General features: G+C 42.8%; 1 protein-coding gene across 2 annotated transcripts in view; it reads left to right on the top strand.

Annotated features, from left to right (window-relative positions):
- Positions 1-25,646, top strand: part of STARD9 (StAR related lipid transfer domain containing 9) — a 151,962-nt gene that overhangs the window by 17,149 nt on the left and 109,167 nt on the right. For both annotated transcript variants that reach the window (XM_083167246.1, XM_083167245.1), the window contains exon 2: positions 4,710-4,779. In XM_083167246.1, coding sequence (XP_083023372.1) covers positions 4,710-4,779 — 70 coding nt within the window. The remainder of the gene's footprint in view (positions 1-4,709; positions 4,780-25,646) is intronic.

The raw sequence follows: 25,646 nt of genomic DNA, 5'->3' as shown, positions 1-25,646 counted from the left end.
AACGATGCACGCTTCTGCACGTTGTTAATGATGAGTGATATCCACTGAACATGCAGGTCAATTTGGCAATATAGTCAAAAGACCTGCATGGTCAGTGGATCCTGGTGGGGGTACTGTACTGGCAATATCAGCCACCTGCGGACGGTACGGCTAACTGTATTGGCCGTGGTCGGGTAGTGTGTATGGGGCTGAATACTCCCACGTTTTCTTTTTAGAAGGTTTGGAATGTCTTCTTGGTATTTAAAGCCTTAAAATGATGGTATGGGAAATAAGACACTTTGCTTTGATTACATTGCATTAAACTTTGCCAGCAGCGCCATCTACAATGTGATATTATTGGAAAATGTTGAAAACACAGAAGATCTAAACTTCCCCATGCCAAAGCCTTTACTATCACCTGCGCCATCTTTCCAATACTGTATATCATCCAAGACTGTGCTGCTGGCAAAGATGGGGAGGGAACCCACTGCAGGCATAGCATTCTGGGTGCACCCATTATAGATATGCCTGTGATTACATATCAGATTAATATCTGGTAATTTCACCAACATGTTGTCAATTATGCACTATGTAGAGAAATTAGAACGATCTCGCTTACATTCTAATTCCACTCTGTGGAATGCTCTCCCATGCACAATAAGACTTTCCTCCAGTCTCCAAACCTATAAGCGTTCCCTGAAAACTCACCTCTTCAGGCAAGCTTAACAAATTCCAGAACCAGCCACTTAACCTTCATATACCATTCCTATCTGATCACATCCCCACTACACAGTCCACACATATCCACTCTCTTCTTTTTCTCATTTTCCATCCTCCTGACCCATGGCCAAACTGCTGGGTCACCGTATCTTACAGCACACCAGGATCCTTTGCATTCTGGTGGAATTAATGCAATAAAGAATATCTATCCTTGTGTATCAATGAGTATTTCCCTATAGATAGGGCTTGCGAGCAGGGCCCTCATAGCTTTGACTGTCTGTAAATACCATGTTTGTTGTATCACTGTCTCCTATTGTAAAGCGCAGCGGAATATGCTGCACTATATAAGAAACTGCCCGGCAGTAGAAAAGTGCATCGTTTTTTCACTAATAAAAGATGTAAGGGAAAGTTCAATCTTTTTGAAGCAGGTTAGCTTGGAGTCCAAAGTCAACACTGAGACTATTATATCTCTGCCAAATACATTGGGGATAGTAAGTGAGTCCCAGGAATTCCTCTGCAAGTTTCATCAGCTGCTTATAGTTATCCAGTGTAGTACTATGTGAATTAAGAAACTGCTTTTGAAATTGCATTGTAAGGATATGACCCATTTGTGAAGTGAAGGAAAAGACTGGGTATAGCTCCATTCGCTATCCATAAAAATCCTGTTGTTCATTCTATTACTTAAGGCTCCCATACACTAGGCCAGGCATGGCATGCCGTACCTCACATGCGATATCTCACCCGGCAGCTCCCAGGCGTCAGGTTCACATATGATGCATCAGATGTGGTCCTTTTGCATTCAATGTATTGTTTGCAATCTTTTTCCTGGCTGCGGGAATTGATGGATTAATCGTGCAGCAGTGACGATCTCTGGGTCCTATCCGATGCGCACAGGGCCGCGGATCGGAATTGGAAGTTAAACACATGCGATTTGGGCCCTTTTCATTCGATTCATCAGCCCGATGTCTCGGATGAAAAGCGCCTAAATCGCACTAGTGGATGGGGCCCTTTACAAGGCTTCCCCCCAGCCAATTCTGATGTATGCAGGAGTTCAGTGTTTATCGGCTGCATTAACCCTTTAAGTACCAAGTGTTTTTGTCAAATTAGGTGTGAAAATTGCCCAAGCAAACATTTATGTTCGTCATAATGACCTGTAATGTTTACCTTTTATATAGGAAATATCTATTTTTACACAATTTTTTTATTTGAATTTATATAACAAATGTGAGCGATGCTGGCAATTTTAGTGGATATTTTGTTATCCAGGACTTACATCTGTAAAGGGATGTACACACAGAGCGTTTTTTTTTTTTTTCTAATTGATTTTAACTTAGTCAAAATCGCTGGTGTTCACTGCTGAGGGCGATATTCACTAGGCAGTCTTCAATTAAATGTCAACCCAGTATGTTAATTCTAGTATAGTCAAAATCACAAATAGACAAAATCGCTTGGTCAAAGTCGCTCACTAGAAAAAATCGGTCCGTGTGTACATCCCTTAAGACTTTCACTTTTGTAGACTAAGATCAGCGATAAGAATGTTGCCTATAATACTATAAAGCTGTGAATGTAGGGAGCTATATACAAAGACAGGAAGGCCCCAGTGTTTTGGCTCAGACATCTTTAATCTGTGATGTTAAAGTTTTATATTGGGCTCCTGGCCTAATTCCTAATTCATAATAATAGGAAATTGTTTTTTTTCCCCCCCATTAAAGTCAAAATACAGGGTTTGTTTTGTAGCACATTATTATTTCTTAAGATTTGTATTGTGGCCACGTTTACAGGGGCGATTCTCACGTTATGGAAGTGCACGTCTATATACCCACAAAAGGGCCACTGAAGTCACAGAGATTAGGGGGGAACTTTATTATAGCTTCTAAAAATGAAAAGAGGAGATGTTGTACATAGCAACCAAACAGATTCTGTATCTTGTCTCTATTGCATCCTATAAAATAGAGAGATTCCACATCATCTGTTTTGATATGTGGGATACGGCACCGGTAAGTGCAGGGGGTGGTGGGGGAGCATGGCCGTCAGTTAATGAGGGTCTCCCTCGTCTAAGCATGCAGAACGAGAGAGCGGATCTTTATTGATGCGCGTGTGTACACACTAGGTCTGTGGTTTCCAATCTTAGTCCTCAAGTACCACCAACAGATTTTTTGTTGTCGAATTGGCATGGTCGAAAATGGACTGAAAATCGGGTGACAATGACCACGTATTCGGCAAAATGTGTGGATCGCCGGTAAATTCAACAATCTATGTGGTTTTTGCCCTTGCTGGAGGTTGAATAGGGTAAATCTAATTCACCCTGAAAATACGCGAAAATTGGTGATTAAAAAAAACCCAGTGTTTATCACTTTATGAAGTTAGGCGAATGTCGCATTTAATTTCTTCCTATCTTTTCATTGCCCCTTATTTCTAATTGTAATTTATTGTGTAAGTACTAATGCATGACATTCTGCAGATATTACAGCGTCTTTTAGCGACCACAGTCACATGGCATGATATAGTGAGGAGAATGGATTAAAAATGCGCTTATGTGCTATGTTCTCACTGTTACATTCTCCCATCACATGATATGCTGTGAGTGTATGGCCTATGTTATAGCCTACTTGTCAACAGCACAATCTCTGTGATTCAGCCAGTAGATTTAAAGGGGCTCTGGTACTTGCATATCACAAAGTATTACATGTGAGTCTTTGCAGTCTGTAGCTGACAGACATTGGGCGAGATTCAGCAAGCTGAAAATGCCGTAAAAACCCAGTTTTCGGGGTTTTTACCGCATTTTCATATGCAGCAAAGCCCCACCACCGGGGCTTCACTGCGGGGGGTTATGCCAGTTCTAGATGGCGTAACCCCATGGAAGCCTATGGGCTTCCCTTCACATGCCCCGCGCGCCCCCCGCCGATCAGCGCCGCACCGCCCTCACCTGTGTCTGTGCAGCCTCCTGCTGTGCTGCCCGGACCAGTGATCTCCTCCTACCTGCACAGCTTCCGAGTGCAGGGAGGAGGAAAGGAGCCGTTACACAGCCGGGTAAGGGAGCAGGGAGGGAGGGGGGAACCCGCTGCACATCGCCAGCCTTCGCTTTGGCGTTAATAATCGCATATGTTAATGCATATGCGATTATTAACAATGCGAATGCCGGCGATGTACAGCGGAGGTTATTAGTGAATCCCGCCCATACTCTGTTTCCCATCTGGAGAGATTTGTAAAAAAGAGAATCAATATGCTACGTTTTCATGAAATATAGGCTAATTATTACAGAATACAGAAAAAAAATTGAATACTTTTTTTTTTTTTCAAAACTGAGAGCGTGCCACATTTGCTTTCTGATCAGTGTACACACACTTTGTTCAATGCACAAAATTATAAAAATATTGGTCCCAAGCATTTTGGATTTTGGAGACTCCGTCTGTACTGGATCTGCCAATGAGAAATGCCTGAGGGCTGTGACTTGGTGATGGCTACATTTTAAAGCTGTGTGAATTTGGATTGTTTGCAGAAAGATGCAATAAGCTCATACTTCCACTATATTCTCTCCAGGAGATGCCTGGAAAGGAGAAGCAAGTGGGCGGTGATGAAGGGTGGAACCTAACTAGGCCCCACCCTAGAGGGAAACACTATCAAGATTTACTGCAAAGCCTAAATCTGCACAGGGGTGGGGCTGAAATAACACGATTAGCATATAATTGCATCCTTTAGCCCCACCCCCTCACAGAGCATATGGAGGCATTGTAATTATCTCCGCATTCTGCCAGCTTCTCTAAGAATTGATAAGAATGTCAGATGGGTGCCTACTCTTCTGGGGGAGCAGGGAACTACCCAATAAATTGGGTGTCTCCCACAAAAAATGGGAGTGTAAGCAAGTATGAGTAGGCTCCAGTTAGAAAGTTGATTTTCTTGTGTTGTGATGGCGAAGGATCTCTGGTTACTGCTGTGTATGCTATGTCTGTTGTATGCTATGTCTGCACAAATCCCATTCAGGCTTTTCAAGTGTTTACTCTTTCTTTCAGAGAGAATGCAGAAGGTGCAAGAATCATAGTAAATGTCGATGATAAAATAGCACGGATTAAAAACCTGAAGGTATGATGCTGTTTTTATATTTCCCTCATAACCCTATATACTGTACTATTTACCTATATACTATACTACTTGCCTATATACAATACAATTTACCCAGTGTAAATGGACACGGTCTGGGAGAGCCCACATTGCTCTTGGGTTGAGTAAAAAATGTCATCCATACCCATATAAAAGTCCAGGGGCGTACACCAATCCCACACGGTCGGTGGAATTGATCGCCAGCGCACCGGTATAGTAGCCATGGCCGCGTTATTAAAATTGCCTTTTTCTGAGCATGACAGATAATGGTATGCTCTGCCATTCCTGACTATGGGGGTATTTAAGGGAATGAAGAGGGTGTTTTTTTTTTTTATTATTATTTTTATTACAAATTCTTCATTTTAAAAAAAGAACACTGTAAAAACAAAATAAATCCATACAGTGATAAGACCGAAACTGTTACAATGTTTAATCAACGTCAGAAGGTGGGTCTTTGAAGTGAAATTTCTCGCTGGCCACAGTGCACGCTCCGCAGATTAGTCTAGTCTCACAGTAGTGGTCACTGGTCAGAGAGTGATTTTCTGGGGGGATGTTCCAGACTGAATATGGATGTTCACCTCTGAATGTATCAAGGGACAAGTAAGCGCATTTGCCTTCTGAAATTCCCTTTACTATGACCGCTTAAAAAGCAATTATTCACATTTTCACATTATTATATGTGCTTATACGGGCAGCACTGATGGTGTAATGGTTAGCATTACTGTATCACAGCACTGAGGTCATGGGTTCGATTCCCACCATGGGCCTAACGGTGCAAAATGTATATATTCTCCCCATGCTTGTGTGGGTTTACTCCGGGTACTCCGGTTTCCTCCCACATTCCAAATATACTGGTAGGTTAATTGGCTCCCAACAAACATAACCCTAGAATGTCTGTGTGCATGTACATGTGGTAGGGAATATAGATTGGGGCAGGGCGACTGTCAAATACCCTCTGTAAAATACTGCAGAATATATGTGCACTATATAAATAACTGGTAATAAATACATTTGCTATCAGTCGGTCTTGCATGCTTATAATAAAATGTGTAAGGATCCATTGAAACCAATACTAGATTCTTTTCTGGAGTAAGTTCCCCATTAGTTTATCCCTTTTTTTTCTGGATAACTCTCCAGTACAGTCTGGAAGCTGTTAGTTCCCACAAGATATTACTAAATCATAAACAGATGTGGCCTTTTCTCTTCCAGGACCCAGCCTTTTCTGTGTCCTGTGCAATCTCTCAGAGTGCAGGTTTAACTACTAAACTTCCCAGTTATTCTGCTAGTGCTCAGCTAAGACTGAGGTAATCTCCCTCGTAAACAGACTTTTATATATGGCAAAGCCACAGTTCAAGTGTCCTTAGCATGATTTGGGTCTATTTTTGCTCAGTAGCAAATGGTTTCAAGGGACATTATTTAATTTGTACGCCAAGATGGCCGCTGAGGAAGCTGTATCTGTGAAGCGCGTGCCGGCTAGCGGTGCGTGGGCAGATGTCTGCAGTCTTTATTATTTTTCATATTGATGCATTTTGATTCTGTACTTAGACAGTGAACTGACGCTATAGCCTTTTTCAAGGCGCTCACGTTTGAGTGTGTCAGTCCAATTGGAGGCGGCTCCACTGGACTTGCGCCACCAGATACTTAGGCGGTGCAGCGATACAATTTCTGCCACTGGGAGTCCACACTATCAAACTACAGAGCGTTTTCACGCTTGATAGTGTACCCCTGTACCCAAGGCAACCCATACCTGACGGTTGTGGGCGAGCTGCACCGGCCCAGCACGCTAATCCTAAGGGGGTTACGGTGTTCAAAGGATCCTCCCTCATTGGAGTTAACAGTGAACTGTCACACACACACTGTCCAATTATTGCAGTGTGTGCTGATCCTTATTCCACGTCACCCCCAGGTTATAGGTGTACTAACCCCACTCATTTATTATATGAGCAAGCGTCAATGAGAGCCCAATATTAAAGAGGTCTTTGTAACCCGCTCTCACAAAAGTACCCTGACCTGTCAGAACAAACTCTTTTTTTCTGTACAGGCCAGGAAACACACTGTTCTTGAAACACATCATCATTTGAATAAAGCTCCTGCAACATCTGCCCGCCACCTTGGTTTTTTTTTTTTTTATTGATTACAAAACATATAGAAGTATGAATATACATACAACAGTAGTAGCTTATATGGTAAACACATATAGGAATGAAACAGCGAAATACGGAAAATTACAGAATGGTAACTATACGTGTGTCCCTTCAAAACTCGAAACCTGTATATAGAAGGTGAAAAAGAAAACATTACAAAACGGGACAAGACAACACGGACACAGAAGGGTATAACAAGGACAGGGGGACACAAACAAATGACTCACACTTCCTACAATCAACAAAAGTAATCAAGAGGAATCGCCAGGCTCAGGCGACTGTAAAGCCAATACATCAACATGGTCGCTACACATGGTAGATTGGCCATGTCTCTCTCGGTATTCACTCCATTTGTACCATTTTATATGGATTGAGGAGGGGGTGGAGGAGTATCTACATCCAGCCGTCTCGAATATAAAATGCTTGTGAGTGTTATTAATAATGGTTTGTATACTGGGTATAGACTGGGATTTCCACAGTTGTCCAATGGCAGCCTTGGTGGAGATCAGAATATGTCCCATGATGTATCTGTCGCAGCTTAGGAGAGGAACTTGGGTGTGGTGGAACAGAGCCACTACAGGGTCGAAGGGAACAGACATCCTGAGAACGTCGTTTATGAGGGAGAATACTTCGATCCACAGCGGCCGCAGAGCTGGACAATCCCCGAATATATGTAGAATTGTCCCGTTGCATCCACAGTTTCTCCAGCAGAGACAGGATGTCGAGGGCCAGATAAGGTGCAGCCGCTGTGGGGTAAAGTAGGCTCTATGGCATAGCTTATAGAACATTTCACAGTGTTGGAGGCATTTTGATACCTTAAAGCAGGATAGCGAGATAGAATCCCACTCCGTATCCTGAAGCACTCTAGATAAATCTCTTTCCCATTTAGATTGAGATGCTAATTTACCCTTCTTACCCAACAGGACAATATGTTGGTACCACCGAGAGATACCACCTCTGTGGTTAGGTGAGGTCAATCTAAAATGCATAACAGCAGGTAGGCATAGGACAGTAGATGGTTTAGCCCTATAGGCGGATAGCCAGTGGCGTATTTGTAGATATTTGAAAAAATCGCCTTTAGGGATATCAAAATGAGACTGTAGTTGGGAAAAGGGAAGTAGGGAATCTGTACCTAAAATATCTTTCAAACAAATAATGCCTTTCTCCATCCAAGGGTCTAATCGGAGATCGGGGATGAGATTGGCAAGAGTTTTAATGGGGAGACTGGGGGCCGGTAGGGACACGTCAGGGTCTGCTGAGATAACAGCATGCCAGGCTTGCAGAGTAGTCCTAATTGCAACACCAGGGCCCTCCCAAGAAGGGACAGCTTGCTTGGGGAGTAACAGAAGGTCAGTAAGGTTGTATTTTCCTGCAAATGATCTTTCTATAAGGACCCAGGGTTTGGGGGATGTAACGGAAAACCAATCCCGTGCCTGACTAAGGATACATGCAGAGTGGTAGCTGTCAATGTCGGGATAAGCTACCCCTCCAGAGTGTTTCGGCAAAACTAAAATGTGCTTAGCAATGCAGGGCTTAGCACCCTTCCAAATATACCGTGAAAACACCTGAGTGGCTCTGTGACTGAGGGATTTGGGTATAGAACGTGGGATGGCGTGAAAGAGATACATCAGTTTAGGGAGCAACACCATCTTGGCAGCAGCTATACGCCCCAGCCATGAGATCTCGTGGAGAAGCCACTCTTTAATTAACTTCTCAAATGAGCCGAGCAGGGACACAAAATTACACTCAACCAAGTCAGCGTCTCTGGCTAAGTGTACTCCTAAATACCGAATGGAGCGTGACTGCCACGCATATTTGTACTTATCTTTAAGTAAGGCTAAAGTTGCCGGGGGGACATTAAGTGGGAGGACTTCCGTTTTAGAGGTATTCAATTTATAGTACGATATATTTGTATATTCGTCTAGGATGGTATGGAGTCTGGGGAGGGAGGTCTCGGGGTTTAACAGACACAGGAGGATATCGTCTGCAAACAGGCTTATTTTATGGGCGATGCCCCCGATAACAGGTCCCTCCACGGCTTCATCAACTCTGATAGTCTCAGCCAGAGGCTCGATTGCCAGTGCAAAAATAAGGGGCGACAAGGGGCACCCCTGTCTGGTACCGTTAGCAATATCAAACCCCGAGGAGAGACTACCATTGGCAAAGACCTTTGCAGATGGGGCAGAGTAGAGGGCCAAAATAGAGTCTAAGAATCTACCCTGGAAGCCAAAGGACTTTAGTACAGACTTTAGGTACCCCCAGTGCAGTCTGTCAAATGCTTTCTCTGCATCTAACGAAAGCACTAACAGCGGAGACCTACGAGAATCACAATGCTCAATTACGTTGAAGACTCTACGAGTATTATCTGGGGCCTGCCTGCCAGGGACAAAACCAACTTGGTCCGCCGCAATAAGGGAAGGGAGGAGGGGGCAAAGACGGTTTGCTACCAGTTTGGCATATAGTTTGACATCTGTATTCAGCAACGCTATTGGGCGGTAGTTTTGGACTGAGGAGGGGGGCTTCCCAGGCTTCGGAATCGCAACTATCTGTGCTTCCAACATTTCTTTTGGAAACCCACTGGAGTTAGATGCCTCGTTAAAAACCTTCAACAGTGTGGGGACCAAATCTGTTTTATAACTTTTATAAAAATTGGTCGGATACCCATCCGGTCCAGGGGCTTTATCGCGGGGAAGGTCATTGATTGCGTTTTCGAGTTCCGAGAGGGACCACGGGGAGTCCAAGGCCAGGCAGGTCTCCGAGTCTAATCTGGGTAATTTTAATTTATCCAGGAAGGACATGATGTCAGCCTCTAGGGGTTGGGGGGTACCAGAATCAGAGTGCAAGTTATATAGCTGGCGATAATATTCTGCAAATGCATTGGCTATGTCGTCTGGATCAGAGACCTTGGAGCCCGAAGAGGTGTATATATATAGTGTATCCGGGCTTTAGCCCGCCTACCTCTCAGTTTGCAGGCAAGCAGCCGACCTGCTTTATTACCGAAGACATAGTATCTCTGATTCAGACGAGACAGGTTATGTTGCACCTCCTGGAGAGAAAAGGTGTTTACCTTCTCCCTCGCAGATAGCAAGAGTCTGTAGATGTTTTTGTTAAGGGGGGTCTGCTTTATGTGCCTCCTCTAATTTAGCTGCTTCTTTTTCAGCCGACTCAAAGTCGCGTTTATGGGCTCTTTTGAGTCTAGAAGCCGTTTGAATGGCTGTCCCACGTATAACTGCTTTAAGGGAGCACCAGTGGTTGAAAACAGATGTGTCTTCGGTGGTATTAGAGTCCAGGTACTGTTTTATAGATTCCTGAATGGATTGGAAAGCCTCTGGATGGGACAGTGTATATTTGCCCAGCCACCTTGGTTTTAAAATTGTGTGAACCCCACCTTTGTTTGTTGTTACATGTTTAAACTTTTATCTCGCAGTTCTTAGATAAATAAATAATAAAGGTTAAGTTTTATTCTCCTTTTCCGGTGCACCTACAAAGGACATCTCTTTTCTCTTTTTTCGATTCTGCTAAACCCATATGTCCAATGGTAGCACACCCCCATAAAAGTTAATCAGTATACTGAAATACAACAACTCACTCTAGGGGGTCCACCCAATTGTGTCTTGTGCGACCAACAAAATCTCTCTTGCCTTCTACTGTACATGAGGATAGGTGCTATATATTGGAGAGGTTTTTTTTTTTTTTTCCACTGGATTGCAAGGGTTCTAGTTGTGCTGCTTGGTATCACATCACGACAATGATGAACCAGGGTGAGAAGGAAAAATAAGTGAAGCATGCTGCATGAAAGATTGGAAGATTTAACAAAAGATCCATAGGAACGCACTTGGGATCTTAAGAAAAATCTTTGGTAAAGATGTGTGCTTGCCTGAAATCTTTTGTCCAGGACAGACAAAATATTTCAAGGCTAATTTATGCACACATCTTAAGGCGCATACACACTGAATAATTTTATTGACCAACTTTTTTGACCAATATCGTTCATTCCAGCCATTCTGAACGAAATTGGTAAAAAACTATCTTTCAGTGCGTTTGCGATGAAAGACGAATGATGATGTGAATACCCGCCAGTTGTTCATTAAGGTTTTTGTCAACTGTGCATGCAGCTCAATTTGGATATCTTTCAAAAAGAGCCTATAAAATGTAGCTAGATCTTTCGTCTTTCATCTGTCGTCAATATCTTTCGTCAACATTTTTTGTCCAGGACACTGGGTTCAAGGGAAATGTCTTTCAATGAAATTGGTCCAAAAAAATTGTACAGTGTGTATGTACCTTTATGATCGCAGATCTTTCTAGTGTGTGGGCACCTAGAAAGATCTGCGATCATAAGATGTGCGCATAAATTAGACTTCAAATCTTTTGTCTGTCCTGGACAAAAGATTTCAGGCAAGCGCACATCTTTACCAAAGCTTTTTCTTAAGATCCCATGTGCGTTCCTATGGATCTTTTGTTAAATCTTCTGATCTTTCATGCAGCACGTAAGATCAGAAGATTCAGCTAAAGATCCACGGGAGCGCGCATCGGACCGAAATCGGCCAATTTTCTACCAATTGTCGGTAAACATTGGACGATATATCGGCCGATTTTATCGGAAATTGGTCAATCGGCCAAAAAATCGTTCTAGTGTGTGGGCACCTTCATGATGGTTGAGTGAGCGGTTCTGGGCAGTACGGATGGTGTAATGGTTATCATTACTGTCTCACAGCACTGAGGTCATGGGTTCAATACCCACCATGGCCCTAACTGTGTAGAGTTGTGGTTTCTCCCCGTATTTGCGTGGATTTCCTCCAGGTACTCCGGTTTCCTCCCACAATCCAAAAATATACTGGTAGGTTAATTGGCTCCCATAAAAATTAACCCTAGAATGTCTGTGTGTGGTTGTACATGTGGTAGGGAATATAGATTGTAAGCTCCACTGGAGCAGGAACTGATGTGAATGGTCAAATAATCTCTGTAAAGCGCTGTGGAATCTGTGTGCGCTATATAAGAAACTGCTAATAAATAAATAAGCTGCCTGAAGAGGGGAGTTTTCATGAAAGGTTTGGAGACTAGGGGAGAGTTATTGTTTGTGGTCAGGGCCGGTGCTAGGGTGTTTGGTGCCCTCCTGCAAACTATTAATTTGTACCCTCCCATACTTTACATAGATAGAGGCGCATGCTGAAGGCACACAATAAAGAAAGGGTGTATAATGCCCGTTGTAGCAGCACCTCTTATACACATAATGTGCCCAGTAGCAGTATTGCTGTAACTAGACATTTTCGTGAACTGTGCGAAAAAGGAATTAGTGCCCCCTCTGCCCACACACACAAATAAAGAAAAGGGACAGGGTGTGCCAAAGGCATGCGCTTAAAATTAAGGGTGTGACTTCCTGGGAAAGGGCAGTGTCCACAAATTAGTACCAATCTAAATTACACCACATGTTACCCAACACACACTACTCACATTACACCACTTATACACATTGCACCAGCTAGGCACACGGGGCCAGGTAAAGCCCTTTAGACGTACTGCGCCAGGTAGTGCCCCTTGGACACACTGTGGGAAATTTACTAAGGTGGGAGTTCTATTTCAAATGAGATGTTGCTATGGACAAACAATCAAATACGATGTATTATCTTCTAGGCGTTGTAAAATAAATTAGACCTAGATTTTGATTGGTTTCCCATAGCAACATCACATGTGAAATAGAACTCCCATCTTAGTAAATTTCGTCCACAGTGCCTATTACACTTTATACCACCCATCGCAATGTCCATTACACATGATATCACACACCGTAATGCCTATTGCGTATTATACCACACATTGTAATACCTGTTATATATTATGCCACATAAGTGCTGCTTACCTAAATGCTCGTTGCCAGGAGTTAAATGCTCGTTGCCAGGAGTTACATGCTCATTGCCAGGAGTTACATGCTCATTGCCAGGAGTTACATGCTCATTGCCAGGAGTTACATGCTCATTGCCAGGAGTTATATGATCGTTGCCAGGGTTTTTTTGCTCCATGCTAGGGGGTTATATGCTCATTCCCAGGTTGTTACATGCTATGGATATCCTAGGAGGTTACATGCTTGTAAGATGAAACAGTAGAAAGGCTTTCAGTGACACTGACCAATACAAAAGGTGACAAATCTGGAGAGGATGAGAGGATAGGTAGATTTGAGTATTATCTGCGTACAGATGATACTGTAATCCAAAGGAGCTGATTAATTTACCAAGAGATGAGGTATAGATTGGGAAAAGCAGAGGTCCGAAGACTGAGCCTTGCGGTACTCCAACAAAATTTACGGCATCTAAGAACCACTTGGCCCGTCAAGTCTGCCCGTTTATTATCTTTTGGTAACTGCATTGCTACTTGATCCTAGTAGGTCTTTCAAAGGATATCAATATATTTATCCCAAGCATGTTTAAATTGCTCTACTGGCTTAGCCTCTACCCCCTCTTATGGGAGGGGATTCCACTTATCCACTACCCTCTCTATGACACAATAGTTCCTTAAATTTCCTCTGATTTTACCTCCCTTCAGTTTCAGTACATGTCCTTGTGTTCAGATCTAATTTGTCAATCCACGGACTTACCACTTCTCAGCGAGAGTTATAAGCATTTTATTAACCCTTTCTTTTTCTTACAGGTGCCATACTTACCTTACTTATTCTTTTCTATATTTATGCTCATCATTACTTTTTATAATAGTCTCTAATATATTTATATCCTTCTGAAGATATGGCCTTCACAGTATTGTAGATGAGGACGTACTGATGACCTATACAGGGACATTACTCTTTGTTTCAGCTTCCGATTCCTCTTCTTATACAACCAAGCATCTGGTTGCCTTCCTCATTGCTTTGTTGCATTGCTTTCCTGCCTTTAAGTTATTTAAAAAGGTAACCTCTAGATCCCTCTCCTCCTTGGTAGTTTCCATTATAGTGCTGTTTATGCTATATTTAGCCTTTGGGTTTTTGATTTAAACAGTAGTTGCCATTTAATTGCCAATTCTTCTTGTTTAGTTAGATCCTCAATCATTTGTTTCACCCCACCTTTTTTGTCTACCTTGTTGCATACATTTGTGTAACCTACATAAAGGCATGCTTTGCCTTTTTATATAATTTGGAGTGTCCCTTACAAAGATATTAAAGAGCACTGGTCCAAGTACAGATCCAAGGGGTACACCACTTGTAACCTTTCCTGCCTTAAATTGAACTCCATTTACTACTATTTCATATCCATTCAATCGTCTTAGAAACAAAACCCACGCGTTTCAGTTTATTTAGCAGTCTGTGATGTGGGACCCTGTCAAAAATCTTATGTAGCCCATACACTTCTGAGATATTGCATTCCATTTCAATCACATTTGTTTGATAAATCGAATGATTGTATGCACATTTTGTGTACCATGCAACGCGATTTGCGAGCCCACTGGTCGAGTATCGCATAGATAGATATGTGCTGCACATAATATCTATTGAAAAAAATATCTATTGAAGAAGTTTAAAACACTGGGCGGCCCTCTGATTGGCTGAGAGAGAGCCAATCAGTAGCTGCCTGAATGTGAGGCCTCTGATTGGCTCTCAGCCAAGAGGGCCAGCCAGTGTTTTAAACCTTTTTTTTTTTTTTCAAATTCTGCCACCACTGCTGACTATTTGTGTCCTTCGCCTCCACCTGGCTCTAGCAAGTAATGGCTTTAGAACTTTCAGAACTATGCCAGTGTTTCTCAGCCCTCTGTTGCTGGGTGGGCAATATATGATATTTGACAGCTCACTTTTGGGGTTATTTTGTGGGTTTTTCTTAAAATATTTTTTATAAATGCAAAGCTTCTTGTTAACTCCATAATATAAAAACTATTTTTCCAATTCCAAATTTTTCCCTAGAATTTTTATGTATTAGCGGTAGGTTTACTAAAGCTTCGAAAACCGACAAGTGCTGGTGTTGCAAACAATCAGATGCTACTGGAACTATTGTTTCTCTGTTGCATTCTACAACATGATAGGCACAATCTCATTGGTTGCTATGAGTAACACTAGCACTTGTCTGTTTTAGAATCTTAGGTAAGTCTACCCCTTAGGGCTCAGCATATCATCATTACAACCATGTCAACATTCTCATATCAACAGAATCTACCCAACCCATAGTACACCTATAAAACAACATTCCCACATAACTCTGGAAAGAAACCAAACTATCCCAGTTGAGATGTGGGACCTTATTCTGGTTCATGCTGTGCTCCGCACGCACAGAGGATCAATGTTTTGCTTTTGCACATGTGCCTGGTGTGTGCGGCTACGGCGAGTGTTCGCCAGGTACATGCACACATTACTGCGGGCGCGGGGCATGGTGAGGAGTCGGGTAGTCGCACAAATGGGAACGCCCAGCGTTTCATGGGTGTTCCCATGAAAACACTGGAAGTTCCCATGGAAATTACCCAGTGACCTGGGTGCCAGGAGCAGGCACTTGACCTCACCGGATGTCAGCAGCCCGCCATGCTCTCCTTGAGAACGCACGCAAAACTAAGACACCTCAGTGTCTTAGTTTTGCATGTGCCTTCCACATCATTCAATGGTCAATGACCATCAAAAGATGTGGGTGTTTCCCCATAGGCAGTGAATGAATGTTTATGCTAAACATCCATTCACAGCCGTGCAGGGAATTCGCCTTGCGAACGGGGGGGCCGGCGGCATATGGGAATGGCAGGCGGGCACAAAATGACACGCAGTGCTGCGAACCTTGCAGCGCTGCATGTCAACCAGAATAACCCTCTTGGAGTGACCTCTGTACCCTTATCTTACAATGAGGGTGCCTGTTTGTAGTATGCTGCAGAATGCATCAAATCTCGGGGCAATTCAGTTGTTTGAGAAGCTGAAGAGAAGTTGCCCCTGGTCCTCCTTTGAGAAGGTCCCAGGCGGCAGGAGCACATGCGATCCCAGCCAAGCCTGCCCTGCTCTGAAGCAATCCAACAGATTGCTTTCCTTAGGCTCCGGTGCGATGTGGACGGGACTTCAAAGGCTCTAGGGAGGGCATAGTGAGATGCAAAGCGTTAGGGAGGGCAAAGAGGTGCAAGGTGCTAGGATGGGAATATTGAGATACTGGGAGTGCCTGCCTGTCCTGCCATATACAAAGCCATACAGCAGGTGTCCCACCCCTGGGGCTAAAGCTGGCCCTCACAGCACCTCCCTGCCCCAGTCATGCAACTCATTTATACAGACAAGTCACAAAATGTGGATTGTACTAAAATAGTGCAACAGATCAACAGATCAACAGGTGAGGCAAGATAATGATCATTGACAACACATTGGCAACACACTGATCATAAATCTATAAACCATTTCTATTTTTTCACTCTTTCACCTCACCTGTTGAACTGTTGCACCATTTAGTACAATCCAGATTTAATTTACTACTAGGGGCCAAATTATGTTATTAGGGTGTTCGAATAAGAAAGTGAGCGATTTTGGGAGAGTTTTCCCATTTTTTTTAAAGCGGCAATCATTTACATGGCAAAATCAACCTTTTTTTTTCCAGTGTAAATGATTGCCGCTTTAAAAAAAAAATAATAATGGGAAAACTCTTCCAAAATCTCTCACTTTCTGATTCTCACACCCTATTACATGTGTCCCTAGAGGTCTATCACTGAGAGACGAGAAAATTTATAATTAATTTATTATAATTTAGAATATTAAACAAGTGAATCTATTAATTATTTTTTGAGGTTACCCTCTTAATCCACGCGCTGGTTAAATTTATATATTTTCTTGGGCAATGATCCCATAGACTTTAAATTTCATCAGCAGCAGAAATGGTGGTGTGACTGTGTAATCACACCTAATTAGAGGTGTAAAATGTATAAAAATAAATACATATATATACCAAAAAATTGAAATAAAAAACACAATACTAATAAAAATAAATATGCATTGAGATTATAATGCTCATATATTTCTTAACCCCTTCCTGACAGAGCCAGTTTTTGCGTTCCTGACAGAGCCATTTTTTTCAAATCTGACATGTTTCACTTAAGTGGGGATAACTTTTTTTTGCTTTTACTTATCCCAGTGATTTTGAGATTGTTTTCTCGTGACACATTGTACTTCAAATTAGTGGTAAATTTGGGTCGATACAGTCTGTGTTTTTTTGTGAAAAATACCAAAATGTCGTGAAAAAATGGAAAATTTTGCAATTTGCAAAATGTCACATTTTCTGCTTGTGAGACAAATAAACATACCACTCAAAATAGTTAATAACTAACATAGACCATATGTCTACTTTATGTTTCCATCATTATTTCAACTTCCTTTTCATTTTTTTGGACACTAGGAGGCTTCAAATATGAATAGCAAATTCTCAAATTTTCAAGAAAATTTCAAACACTGATTTTTTTAGGGACCAGTTCAGTTCTGATGTGACTTTGAGGGACTTGTATGTGAGACACCCCCATAAATGATGCCATTTCAAAAACTGCACCCCTCACAGTATTCAAAACAGCATTTTGGAAGTTTGTTAACCCTTTAGGTGTTTCACAGGAATTAAAACAAAGTGTCGGTGAAATTTCAAAATTTCTTTTTTTTTTGCAGAGTTTCAATTTTAATACATTTTTCGGTACTTATGTAATATCTGGGCTCCCGTTTTTCTTATGAGACCGCGTCCCCTCGCGGGGCTCGCTGCGCTCGCCACGCTTCGGGCACGGTGGCTCGCTGCGCTCGCCACACTATATAAAATCAACTCCATGCGTATTTGGATAGTAGGGGTATGAAAAAATGGGGTGTATTTAACATGGGAGCCCAGATAATACATAAGTACCCATTTTTCTAACGAATACAGTAGATTTTACTAGAGAAATGTGACTAAAAATTGATTCCCCCAATTCTTTTGTTTTCATAAATATCCTATATGTGGCCCTAGTGTGCACGGTGACCAAACCACAGGCTTCATAATAGAAGGAGCACCTACTTGATTTTGGAGCCTCCTTTTTATGAGATTTTTTTTTAGGCACCATGTAGGTTTCTAGGCACCATAAGTGCTAAAAGTTAGGAACCTCCCCCACAAGTCACCCCATTTTGCAAACTACACCCTTCAGGGAATTCATTTAGGGGTATAGTGTACATTTCAAACCCCCAGGGGTTTCACCAATTTTGATACAACTGGACTGTGAAAATGAAAAAATTTAATTTTTCATTTTCACAGATCAGTTGTATCAAAATTGGTGAAACCCCTGGGGGTTTGAAATGTACACTATACCCCCTGATGAATTCCCTGAAGGGTGTAGTTTTCAAAATGGGGTCACTTGTGGGGGGGTTCCACTGTATGGGTGCTTCAGGGGTCATTCAACCAGAATCTGTGCTGCAAAATCCAAAAATCACTCCTTCCCTTCTGAGTCCTGCCATGCACCCAACTGGTATTTTTTGGTCACATGTGAGGCATTGCCGTACTCGGGAGAAATTGGGGCACAGATTTTGGGGTGCTTTGTCTCCTTCATTCCTTGTGAAAATGAAAAATTTTGAGCCAGATCTGCATTTTTGTGTAAAAAAATGTAATTTTTTACACAAAAATGAAGATCTGGCTCAAAATTTTTCATTTTCACAAGGAATGAAGGAGACAAAGCACCCCAAAATCTGTGCCCCAATTTCTCCCGAGTATGGCAATGCCTCACATGTGACCAAAAAATACCAGTTGGGTGCATGGCAGGACTCAGAAGGGAAGGAGTGATATTTGGTGGTGGAATGAATGGTGGGTGCTATGTCGCATTAGCAAGACCCCCGAAGCACCAATACAGTGGAACCCCCCCACATGTGACCCCATTTTGGTCACCAGCTTTGGGAGGGGGGCTGGCGCTGCGGCTGGTGGGGGGTTGGGAGGGGTGCTGGCGCTGCGGCAGCCGGGTGGGTGGGAGGGAGGGGGGGCTGCCGGGTGGGATGGGGGGGCTGGCGATCGGTGGTGATCGGTGCTGTACTTAACAGCACCGATCACCACCGATCACTGTGTTACCGAGCGGCTTAGCCGCCGGTAACACAGAAAACGCTGCAATTGGCTGTTCACATTTGAACAGCCAATCGCAGCGATCGCCGCGAGGGGGGATGTCTGCTGTCAGGGACAGCAGACATCTCCAAACTGTCACCGCGTCTATAGACGCGGTGACAGTTTAAAACCATGACGTATATATACGTCTTCGGTCGGGAAGTACCTCCCGACCATGACGTATATATACATCATATGTCGGGAATATCTATATATATATATATAGATAGATAGATAGATAGATAGATAGATAGATAGATAGATATATAGATATATATATATATATAGATATATATATATATATAGATATATATGTGTATGTATATATATATATATATATATATATATATATATATATATATATATATATATATATATATATATATATATATACACACACACACACACACACACACACACACACACACACACACACACACACACACACACACACACACACACACACACACACACACACACACATATATATGTATGTGTGTATATATATATATATATTTATTCATTCATTCATGCCACATTTTATTTTTGTGCAGCTTGATGCTGCTGCTGCTGCGGGGGGAGGAGGGAGGAGGGCAGCGCTGCTGCGCTGACCTGCCGGGGGAGCCGGGGGAGCTGCTGCTGCTGCCGGGTGAGTGCCCGGCGGGTGGGAGGGGGGGGCTGCACATCGGTGGTGATCGGTGCTGTACTTGACAGCACCGATCACCACCGATCCCTGTGTTACCGAGCGGCTTAGCCGCCGGTAACACAGGAAACGCTGTGAATGGCTGTTCAGATTTGAACAGCCAATCACAGCGATCGCCGACCGGGGGGGGCACCCCTGCCCCCCCTGGGCGGCGAGGGGGGATGTCTGCTGTCAGGGACAGCAGACATCACCTAACTGTCACTGCGTCTGTAGACGCAGTGACAGTTAGAAACCATGACGTACATTTATGCCATGTGTCGGGAAGTACTTCCCGACCATGACGTAAATGTACGTCAAATGTCGGGAAGGGGTTAAGGTGGCCACCTATCATTTACAATTAAATCTGATTGTCTACTAATATGATCACATAAGCATCTGTGTACAAATAATATAAATATAAAAATCTGTATAAAATTAACCCCGTATTTCGGTAGATATTAATCTCCCCTATATATATGGGAGAGAGATGTCCCAATCAATGAGCCAGATCTGAATAGGACAAACAGTCCAGTGTTTTTTACCTATACAGACTGGTTATTTACAGTCTCCACTAATTATAACAATACTCACAGGCACCAATACCAGATAAGAGAAAAAAGGGATAAAAATATCCACAAAAGACGCTGGTGTATGGGTATGTCACGCTAGTTGAGCAGCAGTCTATACAAAGGGGGAGTCAACCCCAATACAATGGCAAAAAAGAGAAAAAGGTGGTCGACTGCGCTATACAAGAGAAAAACTGAATAGTAATAATATACTGTAATAAATGTAAATAGGTCAGGTGTATGGTGAAAAAGATTTAGACAATTTATTAAAAAATCTTAGAACAGCAATTGAATTTAAAATAATAAGAACAAGAAATGACACTGATGTTTTATAGTCACCCTTTGATCGGTCAGAGAGTCCGGTCCATTAAACCTTTGCGATTTGTAATCCGTTTGGGATGATTTGTGTGGATGTGGGTCCACACTTCACAATGTTCCTGTTAGTAGAAAGTCACAGCAGAGTGAGGGGCCAGTTCACTTAGCTGGTGATGTCTCAGATTGGTGGGTGGGTGTGCCAAACGGGTTGATGGTATGCACTGGTGGGAAGCACTGGATCCTCTATAGATCTTTACCGGGCTGTCTTTAGGGGGTGGCGTGCCTCCAGATGTTGTTAGCCTCGGATGGATGTTGGGACCAAAATGCCTTGCTCACCAATAGTGCAGGGGTTGTCAGTATAGGCAGCAGTCCCACTGAGCCTATACTGACAACCCCTGCACTATTGGGCGCTTGATTGATGAAAAAGGAATAATATATATATTGACAATAGATAAATGTCAACATTTTGACAATTTGACAATAGATAAAATTAAATCCCATCCCCATTGTTAACGCCACTCCACTATTGACGCCAACCCGAAGCGTGGCGAGCGGCGGCGGTACGCGTCCTCCGACCTTTTCATGCCCTACTATCCACGTCGGCGTGGAGTTGAGAATATAATAGTGTGGCGAGCGGACGCGGATACCTTCACAGGTAAGCGCGGCCCTTCGCTTGCTTCACAGGTATCCGCGTCCCCTCGCGGGGCTCGCTGCGCTCGCCACGCTTCGGGCTCGGTGGCTCGCTGCGCTCGCCACACTATTCTATTCTCAACTCCACGCCGACGTGGATAGTAGGGCATGAAAAGGTCGGAGGACGCGTACCGCCGCCCCTCGCGGGCTCGCTGCGCTTGCCACGCTTCGGGTTGGCGTCAATAGTGGAGTGGCGTTAACAATGGGGATGGGATTTAAGTTTTGTCACTTTTTGGGGGTTTTGGGCATTTTTTCATTGAAATAAAGGTAAAATCGGGTCTCAGGGACCATTTTACATTGATTCCAATGTTTAAATCGGGTACACTGCTAAAATCGGGTGCTGATCTCGTCGCGTCGCATCGCATGCCATTTGGTGAACACGCGATGCGACGCGATCCGATCCGATGGTACCCGATCTAAAATCGGGCGCCCGGATAACTCACAAGTACCATAAAATTAATTGCAAACATCAAAATAAAATAAACATAAATTCAAGTAAAAATTTAAATAAAAGTAACTATAGCGGATGGACCCAGACCAGGGTTTGCAGAGTATAGCTTTATCAAAGGTCAGGAGCCCCTTGGACCAGACCCCCACTGTACTAATTGGTGTTGTTGCTCACTGGAACATCTCAGCTATTGGTCTCTAACTGGCCTCACATCGCTGCTGGATTTTGACATCCTACAAACCAAGTGTTTTGGACAAATCACCATCACCTGCCATCTAACCCTGGATTACAAATGTACCTTGCCACATCTTTGTGAGGACGACTGCTGCAATGCTATTCATACTGGATTGAAATCCTCTAGCGGTACTGGGTAATTTTCAAATCCATCGTGGGTCTAATACATGCCACATTTGTTTTCCTAATTAATTTGACCATCACTGAGCAGCATACTAGTAACGAGACACTTATTTAAAATCAACATCCGCCCTCTGCAAAGCCTGGTCTGGGTCCATCCAATATAGTTGCTTTTATTTGAATTTATGTCTATTTTATTTTGATTGTAATTAATTTTATCTATTGTCAACATTTTGACATTTTTCTATTGTCAATAAAATTATTTAATTTATTCCTTGTCCTCGGCACACTGCTAAACAGCCACCACTACATCGCTACTTATGACCTGCTGTGGCTGGCATTTCAGTAACCGTTATACGATGTGACATTGTCCACGCAAGCCGTGCTGCCCGGCACTTCGGGACTGGAACATGATGTGAGTGATGATGGTTGCGTGTGCCTTAGGGAACGCCTATTATTATTATACTTCTCACATAATACTCCAACAGAGGACTATTTTAGTGGAGAAAAAGAAGTGTCAATGTGCATACTTATATGGGTATGTACTAAATAAATGCATACTTTATTGTCACCGAAACTTGTCCTAAGAGTATTCACCTAAACACATATTGGGGGGACATTTACTAAGGTTCCATTTCAGGTGGGAATGTACTTATTTAATTAGCACCTTCTAGAACAGGCATGTTCAACCTGCGGCCCTCCAGCTGTTGTGAAACTACACATCCCAGCATGCCTTGCTGTAGTTTTAGCATTCCCTAATATCAAAACTGTGGCAAGGACTTCTGGGATGTGTAGTTTCACAACAGCTGGAGGGCTGCTGGTTGGACATGCCTGTTCTAGAAGATATTACATATTATCTGATTGGTTGCCCATAGCAACAGCCTATTTGAAATAGAACTCCCATCTTAGTAAATTTCCTTCATGGTTGTCTATGCTCAGGCCTCTATGGAGCATTTCCACACAGAAGCGCACAGTACCTTATGTTCGAGAGTACTCCATTTACAGACTTGGACCCCCATGCATTAGTCTTGCATTAGTCACCTGCTAGCTGTAATGCACCTGTATAGTTGTCAGTCATCATTATAGGATAATGTATTGTGTTTGGGACGTTTGCTTTGACCAATAACCGCAGTACTATGTTATGTAGAATATGTAAACAAATAAATTTCAATCCTGTGTCTGTCTGTAGAATGTTTTGTTTCTTATCCAAAAAAAAAAAAAAGATGATATCTTTGAGATTCTTTGTAGCGGGAGCCAGTTCAGCAAGACGCTGGAATGTGTAACACGTTACCTTGGTATACTTGATCTTCTATTGTTGAAGCAGCGAAGGGGCCAGTGGCCTCTCTAGTTGGCATGTGGAATTTCTGGCTTTTGGGTCCTTGCCTTGAAACCTGAGCTGTTCAACTTCTGTACCGGAGTGCTTCTGTCTGAGCCCTTCATCCAGCAAACCTGAGTTATATAATAGAACTCTGCAGCTGTTCCATACATCATATGCAAGACTAATCTGATTACTGGTACCATTTCCATTCCTACAAGTGCATTTATTGCTTTCAGTGTATTTATTAGGGAGTTGCCTTGAGCATTGGCATTTCTTATCCCCCAAGATGCTTTCACTCCCTCCTCCCCCCCCCCCAAAAAAGAGGATCTGTGTTGGTCTCCATTTTTATCATGTGCTCACAATATGTAGAATGAATGCGCTACTGTGTGTATACAAAGGGGAATGTCACATCTGACGTGGAGCATGTTCTTGTGTGACTGTACTTTGACAGGTACCTGTGACTGTTTGTAACCAGATGCACGTCAGGTAAAACATGAGCCGTTTGCCCACAGTTCCATCATAGAATATGTGGACAGACAACATAATCTGGTCAGGACTGGTCAGCTGACTCCACATACAGTGACAGTTGTCCAGATTTCCCCTTACCAGTTACACAAACAGGGAACTAGATTAAAGTTCTGTACAAGTATGAACCGTTTCACGTCCTCCTGTTATTTTAGACTCCTCCCATCACTTTGTGCCTCCACAATGCTGCCATGTATGTGCTGTCTGCTGACTACACATGTGATGTGATGACCTTCTGCAGTAACTTGCTGCGGTCCTGTCATTATTTTTGTTGTCTGATGGGGTCCCAGAGCAAAATAGTTTGAGGACCCCTGCTTTAGACAAACCTATATACAAGTGTATTTATTTACAGAACTTCCCAGTAGAGTGGATAGTAGGAGGCACGCGGTACAGTTATGTATATCCTAGCTTGCCCAGGCTGCTGATTTGTGATCTTTGAGGGATTTCACCAGATTCGTCACAAAAAATAAAGAACGTCTGATAGATTACGCTGGTATACCACAAGTTTAATGAGGGTCTCGTCATCGGTTTAACTCTGATCACAGTTAAAAGACAAAAAAGCAGCTGTGTAATGGAAACATCTGGATAACATTTTAACATTGCTGAATGCTTTGGTAAATGTAACCCAGTGAGTGCTGGACAGGCTGCGGGTTCACAACGCAGTATTCCATGAAAAACCACTGATGTCTCTACAGGGCAGTAGGAATCAGCAGTCACAATTTGAAGACAAAAAAACAATTAGACATCACTGCACTCGCCGATACTCGGGATCACGTCGATACTGGGGGGGGGGGGGGGGGGGGGCTTAATAAATGACATATGTAATTTAATGCTATAGTACATTAAATGCCATTATAAGCGTCAAAATCGCATCACATGCCATACCATAACGGCATGCGATGCGATTTTAGTACGTAGTAAAATCGGACGCCGTTCTAATACACAAGTACCAAGAATTTTAATTATACAACCAATGTGTCCTCCTGAAAAGCGTGAGAGGTGCAGATGGAGCACCTGTCAGCCAGCCTGAGGAATCGCCAGATCCCCTGAGCTGTCGCAGGCTCGTGAACAGGAGTTCCATCTGACGTGGACGCGCGAGCGTCCCTGTCAGCACAGCGACGGGGAGTGGGTTCCCTGCCCGTCTCCACTTCAGGGAGCCGGGCAGGGTTAGTGGGGGCTGTGGGTGGTAGGCTCCGACAGAACAAGGCGCGCGAGCATCCCGTGCCCCCTTCTGTCGGATGGCGGACAGATGCGGATGGTGATTCTAATGCCAGGATCTGCTCCATCTGCATAAATTAACTCTAACTACCCAAACTCACCAGCGCTGTGTATTCCATTTGTTTTTGTTAACCTTAACTGTTGTGAGTTTTTCACAAACTCTTATACACATGCATCAGCTGGGTTTGGAGATAAAATGTAAATTTTATTTAATTCATTAATTTTGACGGATATTACTTTCCCCCCACCCCTTGTGGGTCCGTTCAGTCATTTGTTTTTTTGTTTACCCAGCTTAACTCTCTTATCTTGGGGAAATAAATAAATCTGACATGTATGTATACCTTCAAATGAGATTATATATATATATATATATATATATATATATATATATATATATATATATATATATATATATATATATATATATATATATATATATATATATATATATACTTATGTATTTACCACATGTAAGTAGGACACAATATATGAACAAGCCCTGTGTAAAGTACCAGTGTATGGTCCTCATCAAGAAGATCTTGCTAAGCAACAACTTTCTAGATAGATACTTT

Source organism: Crinia signifera, chromosome 12 (assembly GCF_055691185.1).
Source record: "Crinia signifera chromosome 12, ASM5569118v1, whole genome shotgun sequence".
Taxonomy (NCBI): Eukaryota; Metazoa; Chordata; class Amphibia; order Anura; family Myobatrachidae; genus Crinia; species Crinia signifera.
This window is presented reverse-complemented; position numbering and strand designations above follow the sequence as displayed.